Here is a 12,198-nt window from a genome sequence, read left to right on the forward strand (position 1 = left end):
TATCAATGTTAATTTCCTGGTTTTGAAAATTGCACTATGGATATATAAGTTGTTAACATTAGGGAAAATGAGGTGATGTGTGTACCTGAACTCTATTATTTTTATTTATTTATTTATTTATTTTGCGGTACGCGGGCCTCTCACTGTTGTGGCCTCTCCCGTTGCGGAGCACAGGCTCTGGACGCGCAGGCTCAGCGGCCATGGCTCAAGGGCCCAGCCACTCCGCGGCGTGTGGGATCTTCCCGGACCGGGGCACGAACCTGTGTCCCCTGCATCGGCAGGCGGACTCTCAGCCACTGCGCCACCAGGGAAACCCCTTTACATATTTTTGATATAAGTTCTTTATCAGATAGATGCTTTGTAAATATTTTCTCCCAGTCTCCGGCTTCTTTTCATTCTCTTAGTAGTAGCTTCTTTTCATCCTCTTCTTTTGAAGAGCAAAAGTTTTTTATTTTTTGAAAAAGTCTAATTTGTTCTTTTATGGATCATGCACTTGGCATTATGTCTAAGAAATCTGTTCTTAATCCAAGATCTCAAAGACTTTTTTTCCCTATGGTTCCTTCTAGAACTTTTATAGATTTAGGATTTATATTTAGGTCTGTGATCCATTTTGAGTTAATTTTTGTATATAATCTAATATAGTATGTATCAACGTTCATTTTTTTGGTATATGAATATCCAATTATTCCAGCACTATTTGTTGAAAGACTAACCATCCTCCACCGATTTGCCTTTACACCTTTGTAAAAAATCAATACTAATTTATATTAGAGTCTAAAAACTCAAGGATTCATGTTGTAATGAACTAATTCATGCATAGTGTAGAACATTAAAGGGATAATTTAAAAATGCATAACTGCATAAAAGAAGAGACATCATATAGAATATTTATTGGACCACAGTATAATTATGCTAGAAATCAGAAAGATAGCTAGAAAATCTCCAACTGTGTGGTCCAGGAGAGACTGAAGTTGGAAGTGGAGAGCAGAGAAGGTGTGTTAAACCGTCTTCCCCAGGGCTGCTGTGATGCTCATGCTGACTGTGCAGTCACAGCCCCAAAGGCACGATTCACCCAGACTCTGAGGTGAGTGGTACCCTGTGGGGTTGTGCAACCCACGGACCCTTCCCTGTTTACCAACCAGTATGATCATATATATGTATGGTAAACACATATACATATATACAGGCATATCCATGGATAGATATGCTTTATATGAATTTTTTTAATGAAAATGGAGAGATAGGGAAGAAAAAAGGATGGGAAGAGGGAGTGGGAAGGAGAGAGAGAAAGCAAAAATATCTGGAATCAATATATACCAAATGTTCACACTGGTTACCTATGGGCTGTAGACTTATGGGTAATTCTTTTCTTCCTCATCTCATTCATATTTTCTAAATGTTTATCGTATGATACATTTTTAAGCAAAAGGGAACATATGCTGTGTTGGCCTCTTCTTGTGGGGTCTTCCCTGTAGCCCCGTCCTGATGCCAATGCTGGTCTGCTGATGTGGCAAGTTCCTTCTGGCCTCCTGAGAGCTTACACAGCAGAGAGAAACACCGGAACTTGCCAGCCAGAGAGAAACACTTAGCACGTTGTGTACAGATTGCCTCCATTTGCCCTCTCCTGAGAACTGCTGGAGGAGCTGCCCCGAAAGCCAAGGGAACGAAACCCAAGTCAGAATATGAATTATTTGCAGTGTTGCTCGGATTTGATGGGCTGGACCGTATCCCACGGTCATGAGCACAGATAATTCCCTTTATAAATAACTTAATTGCCCGGAACAGACGATACAGCAAAGTCATTTATAATGAAGCAGACAAAAAGGATAGTTAACTTCTCCCAAAGTTTTGTGTGATTTTTTGTGTGTGATTACAAAATGCATTGCATTAAAAACTTAGAATGTACAAAAGAGCATTAAATTAGTATAAAATCACTCTATTCTCAAACTCCTAAGTAAATTATTGTAAAAATTTTGGCAAGTTTCTTTCCATGAATTCTTTTTCCTTTCACATCACTGGGGTCACACCATGTACAGTGCCTCTGGCTGCATATCTTGTGTGTGTGTATTAAAATATACATAACATAAAACTTACCATCGTACCCATTTTTAAGTGCACAGCTATTGTGGCAGTAAGTACATTCACATTGTTGTGCGACTATCACCACCATCCATCTCCAGAACGTTTTTCAACATCTCAAATTGAAATTCTTGTTTTTTTTTTAAATTTAATTTGATTTATTTTTGGCTGCATTGGGTCTTTGTTGCTGTGCGCGGGCTTTCTCTAGTTGCGGCGAGCGGGGGCTACTCTTCATTGTGAGTGGGCTTCTCATTGTGGTGGCTTCTCTTGTTGCAAGGCATGAGGTCTAGGCACGTGGGCTTCAGTAGTTGCAGCACATGGGTTCAGCAGTTGTGGCTCACGGGCTCTAGAGTGCAGGCTCAGTAGTTGTGGCGCACGGGCTTAGTTGCTCTGTGGCATGTGGGATCTTCCTGGACCAGGGCTCGAACCCATGTCCCCTGCATTGGCAGGCAGATTCTTATCCACTGCACCACCAGGGAAGTCCCTCAAATTGAAATTCCATACCCATTAAATGATAACTTCCCATCTTCCCCCTTCCTGAGCCCGCCCCTCACCACCCCTGGCAACCACCATTCTACTTTCTGTCTCTATGAATTTGACTACTGTAGGAACCTCACATAAGTGGAATCACAAAGTATTTGTCTTTTAGTGCCTGGTTTATTTCGCTTAACACTAAGTCCTCAAGGTTCATCCATGATGTAGCATGTGTCAGAATTTCCTTCCTTTTTAAGACTAATACTCCCCTGTATGTGTACACCACATTTTGTCTATGCATTCATCTGTCTAGTGACACTTGGGTTGTGTCCACCTTTTGATTATTGAAAATAATACTGCTGTGAACACGGGTATACAAATAACTGTTAGAATTCCTGCTTTCAATTCTTTTTAATATAGAACCAGAAGTAGAATTGCTCTATCACATGGTAATTCCATTTTTGGTTTTTTGAGGACTCACGTACAGTTTTGAATCCTCTCTGCTTCTAATTCACTTAACTTTTGAGCATGAGTTGTTTTGTTTTTTTTTTTAAATTTTGGCTGCATTTGGTCCTCATTGCTGTGCGTGGTCTTTTTCCCTGGTTGTGGAGAGCGGGGGCTACTCTTTGTTACAGTGTGCGGGCTTCTCATTGCGGTGGCTTCTCTTGTTGCAGAACACAGACTCTAGGTGCGCATGCTTCAGTAGTTGCAGCACGCAGCCTCAGTAGTTGTGGCTCGCAGGCTCTAGAGCACAGGCTCAGTAGTTGTGGCGCGTGGGCTTAGTTGCTCTGCGGCATGTGGGATCTTCCCGGGCCAGGGATCGAACCCGTGTCCCCTGCATTGGCAGGCGGATTCTTAACCACTGTGCCACCAGGGAAGCCCCCATGAGTATCTTTTTAACAATGTTTTTGTAGCTCTTAATAATTTCAAACTTCCAAAAATTTTTGTGAAAATAATACAACAAACTCCAATATATCCTTCAGTGAGATTCACCAACTGTTCTCATTTTGCCATGTTTTCTTTATCATTCTTTCTCTTTTTGTGTATGTATGTGTGTGTGTGTGTATGGAAAGTTCCAGATATGATGCTTCTTTACCCTGAAATGATTTAGTGTGGATTCCCTAAGAACAAGCACATTCACTTTCGTAACCACAAAACAAGTATCAGAAATTAATCAGAAAATTAAACATTGGTACAACGCCATTACGTAATCCAAAATCCATATTCTAAGTTTGCTAATTGCTTCCAATCTGAGGACATGTATGAAAGTTAATTGTCGAGTCCTGTGGTGGGCAGTTCTAAAGATGCCCCCACCCCAACGGTCCCATCCCCTGGTAAGTCAATCAAGTGTTAATCGGGTACTGCTGGGAAGGACTTTGCAGATGCAATTAAGGTGACCTTAAAATAGGGAACTTATCCTGGACGATCCAGGTGGGTCAAAGTAATCACATGAGCCCTTAAAGCAGAAGAATAAGGCAGAAGGGGAAGTCAGAGAGGTCTGACGCGTGGGCAACCTTGACCCGCCATTGCTGGAGGGGCCACAGGAATGCAGGCAGCCTTGAAGAGCAAAGATGAGCCTCTGGCTGAGAGCCAGCAAGAGACTGGGCTCCTCAGTCCCATGACCACAAGGGACAGCCTGAATGAGCCTGGAAACGGATTCTTCCCAGAGCCTCTACAGAAGAGCCCAGCCCACGGGCACCTTGATTTTGCCTGTGAGACCAAAAATGGAGGAACCAGCCAAGCCCACCAACTTCAAAACTCTGAGGTACTAAATCTGTATTGCGTTAGGTCCCTAAGTTTGTGATAACTTGTTACTGCAGCAAAAAAAACCTAATACACGTCCCCTCAGTCTCCTTTAATCTGCAGCAGTTCCTGAGACTTCGTCTTGACCCCTGACACTTTATGGAAAATACAAGCCATTTATTTGTAGAAGGTCTCTGAATTTGGATTTTTCTGATATATATATAAATATAAATAAATAAATATATATATATATACACTTGGCCACGTGCATGGTCACCCGACCAGGGACTGAACTCAGGTCACAGCAGTGAAAGTGCTGAATTCTAACCGCTAGACCACCAGGAAACTCCCTGATATTTTATTAATAGATTCAGGTTCTACGTCTTGGCAATTGATTCCACAGAAGTGGTGCTGTGTCCTTCTCAATGGCCCACATCAGTGGGCATGTGGTGGTGTTTTTGTCCCAATAACAGTAATGTTAACTTGATCGCTAGGGTAAAGTGATATCTGCCAGGCTTCTCCTCTGTAAAACTACTATTTCCCCTTTGTAAATAATAAATACTCTGCCGGAAGATAACTAGAGACAGTACAAATATCCTGCTCCTCATTAAACTTTTGCCCACCAATTTTAGCATCCACTGATGACCCTTGCCTGGAACAGTTATTATTATGATAGGTGCCTTCTCTGTTCATATTAATTCTAGCTCTATATTAGCTTAAAAATTTTGTTTGATAGCCCGCTTCCCCATGTAAAGCAATACTACAAATATTTCCCCTAATTAATAAATGTTAATTGACATTTTAAGCATCTACTTTGTTTTATTGTTTCACCATAAGGTTATATCATGGTTTACCAAACTAGGTCATTTAGCTTGTTTCTCCTTTTTCACAATTTTAAATAATGACACAACAAATGTCCTTGTAAATACATCGTAGCTCATATTTGTGACTATGTCCTCTGGGTAAATTAGTAAGATTGGAATTAATGAGTCAACAGGTACATATTTCTAAAGTCTTGGATCTATTTTATCAAATTACCCTCTAAAACACCAATTTCCATTTCTATCATGAGTATATGAGACGACGCATGTCTGCCACCACAGTATTATCATTATTCTTTAATAGTTGCTGATATGCTGGGCTAGAAAAATAGTATCTTACCATTTTAATTTTCATTTCTTTGTTTGCTAAATGTTTGGTAAAAGAATTATTGAGGATTAGTAAGATTGAATATATATTCCAGATTTTAAAATTCACTTTTATTTCTTTTTCACTGAAATAGCTATACTTTCCTTACTTTTATATTTATGTATTTGTCTTTTCCTTGTTGATATCGTTGTATGTTTCCTTTCTGTTTGATCCACTGCTCCTGAGAGCAAGGACTGTGAATGTCTTATTCATGCTATATTTCAGCACTTAGAATAGTGCCTGACACTTTAGTAGATGGTCGATAAATACATGTTGGATGAAAACATGTATTCTTAGTGGAAAACTCAGTCAGCTAATTCTGAAATGTTTGCCTTTTGAAATTACATCCCGACTAATAAATAACAACATATTAAGTAGCTTTGCTTTATGTTTTATCAATTTACTTGTCACACCTGACTTCTTTCCAAAAGTATCTAAGGAGACTATAATAAGGCTCTATTTATACTCTTCTTCTGCAAACTTGTCAGAGTAAAGTGCTTGAGTTGTTTAAAATTATTACCTTTGGGCAATTTGCACAAACTCTTCACTAGCTTGAGCCAGTTCCTCTGCCATCTTCTCCAAAGAGGCAAATACTTCATTGTCCATGTCTTTCCTCTCCACTGAGATGATCAGATGGCAAAGCTGAACAGTCATTGGTGAAATGATTCTCTCAATGGCCTTGTTCTGTATCATGGAGCCGATGTCATCCAAGAGGAAAGACTCCATCTGTGGACAGAAGTATGACATGGCTGAGAAGAAAAGAGGAAGGCTCAGACTTGCCCTTCTAGTTAAGACATAATAGATTACAACAGGTCAAAGTGCCTGCTATAACATTAAGAAAAGTCAGATAAATTATAAAAATTATATTCCAAATACATCAGAGAGCTGTGGCAGCAAGGATTATGAGACAGATTAAAATTCCAGGAATGAGGTGCTTCCCTGGTGGCGCAGTGGTTGGGAGTCCGCCTGCCGATGCAGGGGACGCGGGTTCGTGCCCCGGTCCGGGAAGATCCCACATGCCGCGGAGCGGCTGGGCCCGTGAGCCGTGGCCGCTGAGCCTGCGCATCCGGAGCCTGTGCTCCACAACGGGAGAGGCCACAACATTGAGAGGCCCGCGAACCGCAAAAAAAAAAAAAAAAAAAAAAAATTCCAGAAATGAGAGAATCTTTCAGAGATGAGTTAGTGTAGAGGGCTATTTTCTTAGGGGAATTTGTTATTCTGGGCACAGGCTGAGGAACAGGGCCTGGACAATTCAGAAGCCCAGTGCTGGGGGAAACAGATAAAAAGAAAACTTTTATAATAAAAAAACCTCACACTGAGAAACATTACATAGTCCAACTGCTAAAAATTAAACACAAAGAGAAAAAATTTGTGAGCATCCAGAGAAAAAGGCACTCTATCTCTAAAGGAACAGTATTAAATTTGACAGGTGACTTCTCTATAGAAACAAAGGAGTACAGAAGATAATGGAATGGCATCTCTAAAGCGATAAAAGAAAATCATTGCTAACCTAGAATCGTATACCCAGTGAAGTATGCTTTTAAAAAAATGAATGTGCTGGGGTGATAGAACAGTCCTAAATCTTGGTTGTTGTGATTATGTAAATGTGTACATTTGTCAAAAGTTGCAGAATTGTACACTAAAAGAGGGTAAATTTTACTGTATGTAAACTGTGTTTTTTTTTATGAAAAAAAATAAGGAAACAAAGGCATCTTCAGACAAACGAAAACCAAGGGGATTTGTTGCCAGCAGGAACTGCACTGAAGGAAAAAAAAGGAGTTTATCAGGCAGGAGGAAGATGATCCAAAGAGGGAAACAAATGCAGAAGAAAAAGAACAGCAGAAGGGTAACATACAATATTGCTTATACAAAACAATAATCATATATAATGGTATATTTTATAGAGTTTAAAATATATGTAGATCTAAAATGCATGACATGAGGTGGATGGACCTAGAGACTGTCATGCAGGGTGAAGTAAGTCAGAAAGAGAAAAACAAATACTGTATGCTAACTCATATACATGGAATCTAAAAAAAAAATGGTTCTGAAGAACCTAGGGGCAGGACAGGAATAAAGATGCAGATGTAGAGAATGGACTTGAGGACACAGGGAGGGGGAAGCTGGGACGAAGTGAGAGAGTGGCATGGACTTATATATACTACCAAATGTAAAATAGATAGCTAGTGGGAAGCAGCCGCATAGCACAGGGAGATCAGCTCGGTGCTTTGTGACCACCTAGAGGGGTGGGATAGGGAGGGTGGGAGGGAGGGAGACGCAAGAGGGAGGGGATATGGGGATGTAGGTATATGTATAGCTGATTCACTTTGTTATACAGCAGAAACTAACACACCATTGTAAAGCAATTATACTCTAATAAAGGTGTTAAAAAAAATAAAATGCATGACAGGGAATTCCCTTGTGGTCCAGTGGTTAGGACTCGGCGCTCTCACTGCCGAGGGCCTGGGTTCGATCCCTGGTCGGGGAACACAGATCCCTCAAGCCGTGAGGCATGGCCAAAAACAGAAAAAGAGATAAAATGCATGACAATCATAACTCAGAGAGCAGGATGGGGTAAATGTTGTCAGAGTGTTCTAGGGTTGCAGCATCATTAAGAAATTAGTAAAAATAATCATCTGTGTTAAACTATAATAATGTAAGGACATATATTATAATCTCTAGGTTAACCACTAAAAAAGTGAAGGAATGTGTAATTAAAAAGTTATTACATGGAAATAACAGAAAAATTACAATTTTGATTGATTTTTAAAGTCAAGAAAAGGAGGAAAATGGGCATAAAACAGATGCCGAATAGAAAAGTCATCCCAGTAAGAGAGTATATATACACACACACAAATACATCTAATTACATTAAATGTAAACAGATTGGATTCATCAAGTAAAAGACTAAAATTGTCAGTCTAGGTAAAACAAATTCATTCTAATTATAATACAGTAATCCTGCTTACAGGAGACATAGTTAAGGGCACAGAGAGAGATTGAAAGTAAAATAAAGAAGCATGCCATGGAAATGTTACCTAAAAGAAAGCTGTTTTGCTATAATTAATGTCATACAGAGTAGACCGAAGGCAAGAAATATTACTGGAGATGAAGAGGGTTACTTCATAGACATGACAAATCTCCCATGCAGTAGAATTCCAAATAATTTCTATAGCAACTCCACCCTCAAGAAGGGGGAGAATAACTCCCCAGTCCTTAAGTGTGGGCTGTGCATAACAACTTCCTTCCAAAGAGAACTGGAAGGAACGGGTATGGGGGAGAGTAACTTTACAGTAGAGAAACCTGACGACGCTATCTCAGCCAGGCAATCCAGGTCAGCATCAACAGTGATGAATTGAAATAGGATTCCTCAAAGCTGTTTAGATCAAGGTGATCAAAAACAGGGAAAACCTTTGGAACTGTCATGGCCAGGAGGAATCTAAGGACACATGACAACTAAATTTAATGTGGCATCCTGAATGGAATCTTGCAAAAGAAAAAGGATGCTAGGTAAAAACTAAGGAAATCTGAATAAAGGATTGACTTTATATAATAATTGTGAGGGCTTCCCTGGTGGCGCAGTGGTTAAGAATCCGCCTGCCAATGCAGGGGACACGGGTTCGAGCCCTGGTCCGGGGAGATCCCACATGCGGCGGAGCAACTAAGCCCGTGTGCCAGGACTACTGAGCCTGCACTCTAGAGCCTGCAAGCCACAACTACGGAGCCCGTGTGCCACAACTACTGAAGCCCGTGGGCCTAGAGCCCGTGCTCCGCAACAAGAGAAGCCACTGCAATGAGGAGACCGCGCACAGCAACGAAGAGTAGCCCCCGCTCGCCACAACTAGAGAAAGCACGTGTGCAGCAACGAAGACCCAGTGCAGCCATAGATAAATAAATAAATAATAAAAATTTAATAATTGTGTATCAATATTAGTTCATTAATTAAAACAAATATACCATATTAATATAAGATGTTGATAATAGGGGAAATTGGGTTCACGGAGCTCATACTACTTTCTTAATTTTTCTGTAATTCCAAAACTGTTTAAGAAAATTAAGAAGTCTAATCTTTTAAAAATAAATGATCACAATATATTTAATCAATGAATTAAATATGATAACATTAAATCAATAAATAGTAAAAAGGCTATTCCTAATCTTTAAAAAGATTTCCAAGTAAAATACTGAAACATGATAAAGATTATTTACCAAGAGAAAGCTTTAGACTAAAGAGTAAAATGCAGAGCCAATTTCATCAAAATCAGTTTCAAACTACTTATGCATCTATCACTATGATTCAACATTTCCCAAAGTTCTATTTAATGCAATTAAACCAAAAAAATCAAATTAAGTTAAAATTAAATTTTAAAATAGGCAAAATCATCCATGATATTTTAGGAAAGAAAATCTTTAAAAAGAAAATTTGGTTTAAATGGTTGCATATGTTTTCTGTAATAACAAAAATTGGAAATGGAAGAACATCTCATTGTAGTAGTAACAATATCCAACGTGAAGTAAATTTAACATGAAAGGCATGATTTAACTTAAATAAAATCTTCTAGAGGACATAAAAACTGAATCAATTGAGAGATATAACACGTCTGGATAGGAAGACTTAGTATCATAGAACTAAGAATCCTCCCAACATTAATATGTATGGACATTACTGCCATTCTATCACAATGAGTTTAGAGCTAGCTAAAAAATAGTCATATGGGACAACAATAATGACAGAAAAGTTCATAGGGAAAAATAAGTGCTTGAGAATAACCAAGAAGCTAAGGCAAAGATTAAGAGGGAATTGCCTTTAAAACCATTGTGTGGTGGAGACGGTTACTTACCACCACCCCCATGTTGGTTATCTATATCTGTGTAAGTACAACCTTCTGTAATACCTCAAGAAAATCAAAGGAGTTTTGTTCAGTCATACAAAGGTCCCTTTAAAGAGATTTGGGTGTTCCTCTCAGGTCCTCTCAATCAAACAATAAGGGGAGATTAAGAGCAGTGTTTCTCAGCCTCCATGCAGGAGCTCAAGGTAGTGAAGGGTTTATCTCAAAGATTTGTAGTGCGTTTCATCTAACGGAGTTAATCCCAAGGAGACTCACACACACAAAAAGAAAACCCACAAGTTTTTTGAGAAATCTGTGTCAGCCAAGCAGGCATGCTCCCACAGGGGTGGGGTGTGGAGGGATACGGGAAGAGTCCCTCTAAAGTTAAGGTAGTGGTGCCCACTCGGACACTGTCACCAGCAGTGCAGCTGGTGCTGTGAGTAGGAGCTGCCAATTCCCCTCTCCCGGGAACTGCTCTGACCTGACAGAGCTGCTTTCCCTGGGGAGTAATTCCTTCCCCCTGGACAGAGCGGACTGTAGCCAATGGCTGAATGACATGGAGTGTAAATGGTCAGGCCCCCTTGCCTTTAGGGGAGGCAGATCTAGGATGCAGTTTGTGCTCCATGGTCATATCCTGTGGGTCAGACCAGGTTAGACTTGGTCCTGAGACCAGGTCCTTTCTCCTTCCCCTCCCCTGTCCTCCCTTCAGGCTTTTCCTGAAGGGCACTCCTTCAGTACATCCTGTGCCCCCAAACCACTATCTCAGTCTCTGCTTCTGGGGAAGCCGGGCTAAGTCTCTTCCCCTGGCTACATGTATTGATTCAGGGAGGGCAAATGATCTCAGCCTGTCCAATTAAAGCTGACCCCCCAAACCCGTTGAGAGCCAGACTATGCGCCTGGAGCTGCTGGCAGCCATTTTGCCCCCCGATGGTGTGGCAGGTGGTGTCTACTCTTGGAGGGAGACAGCAAGGGTAGCCAAGGGATGGAGCAAGTAAGACCAAGTCCTGAAGACATTGCTTACGCCCTTGGATTCAGGTAAACAGTTGTCTTCCAACACACACTATTTTTGTGTTGCTTAAACCATTTGGTCACGTTTGGCAGACTCCGCTGACATACCTGGGAACCTCCCAGAGGAATGAGGCCCCTCCCTCTGCATAGCTACAGGTGGTCAACACCACCTGTAGTGCTTATAGAGTAGCAGGGAGGAGCTACAGAATCCTGGCCCACTGTCTCAGTTATCAAAAAATTTAAAAATTTTTAAAAAGGTTGTTTTTATTTAGTATTTTTTTTTTATTTTATAAAAACCTTCTTTCTCATTTTTAAATGGATACCCACATAATGTTTCTAGTGTGAACTCTGTTCATGAAAGATTTTAACACACCAAAACGTATTATAAAATAAGCTATTCCTGGGACTTCCCTGGTGGCGCTGTGGTTAAGAATCCACCTGACAATGCAGGGAGCACGGGTTTGAGCCCTGGTCCAGGAAGACCCCACATGCCACAGAGCAGCTAAGCCTGAGTGCCACAACTACTGAGCCCACACATGCCACAGAGCAGCTAAGCCTGAGTGCCACAACTACTGAGCCCACACGCTGCAACTACTGAAGCCCTCGCGCTCTAGGGCCCGCGTGCTGCAACTACTGAGCCTGCATGCTGCAACTACTGAAGTTCGTGTGCCTAGAGCCCGTGCTGCGCAACAAGAGAAGCCACCGCAATGAGAAGCCCAAGGACCGCAGCAAAGAGTAGCTCTCGCTCGCTGCAACTAGAGAAGAGCCCATGTGCAGCAACGGAGACCCAATGCAGCCAAAACAACAACAACCACCACCAAACAAACAGAAAAACAAAAACCATAAAATAAGTTATTCCAGATAAGAAAGAGTTTAA

The 12,198-nt window shown here is 40.9% G+C and overlaps 2 protein-coding genes across 2 annotated transcripts in view; one reads left to right on the forward strand and one right to left on the reverse strand.

Moving 5' to 3' along the window:
* Nucleotides 1–6,427, reverse strand: part of LOC307195683 (uncharacterized protein) — a 32,796-nt gene extending 26,369 nt beyond the window's left edge. The window contains exon 1 of the mRNA XM_079940023.1: nt 6,005–6,427. Within this exon, the coding sequence (XP_079796149.1) occupies nt 6,005–6,231 (227 nt within the window). The 5' untranslated portion in view covers nt 6,232–6,427. The remainder of the gene's footprint in view (nt 1–6,004) is intronic.
* TTL (tubulin tyrosine ligase) overlaps nt 1–12,198 on the forward strand; it is a 74,292-nt gene that overhangs the window by 13,139 nt on the left and 48,955 nt on the right. The gene's annotated exons all lie outside the window — the stretch shown is intronic.

The sequence above is a fragment of the Stenella coeruleoalba genome (genome assembly GCF_951394435.1).
Source record: "Stenella coeruleoalba genome assembly, chromosome: 13".
NCBI classification, from domain to species: Eukaryota; Metazoa; Chordata; class Mammalia; order Artiodactyla; family Delphinidae; genus Stenella; species Stenella coeruleoalba.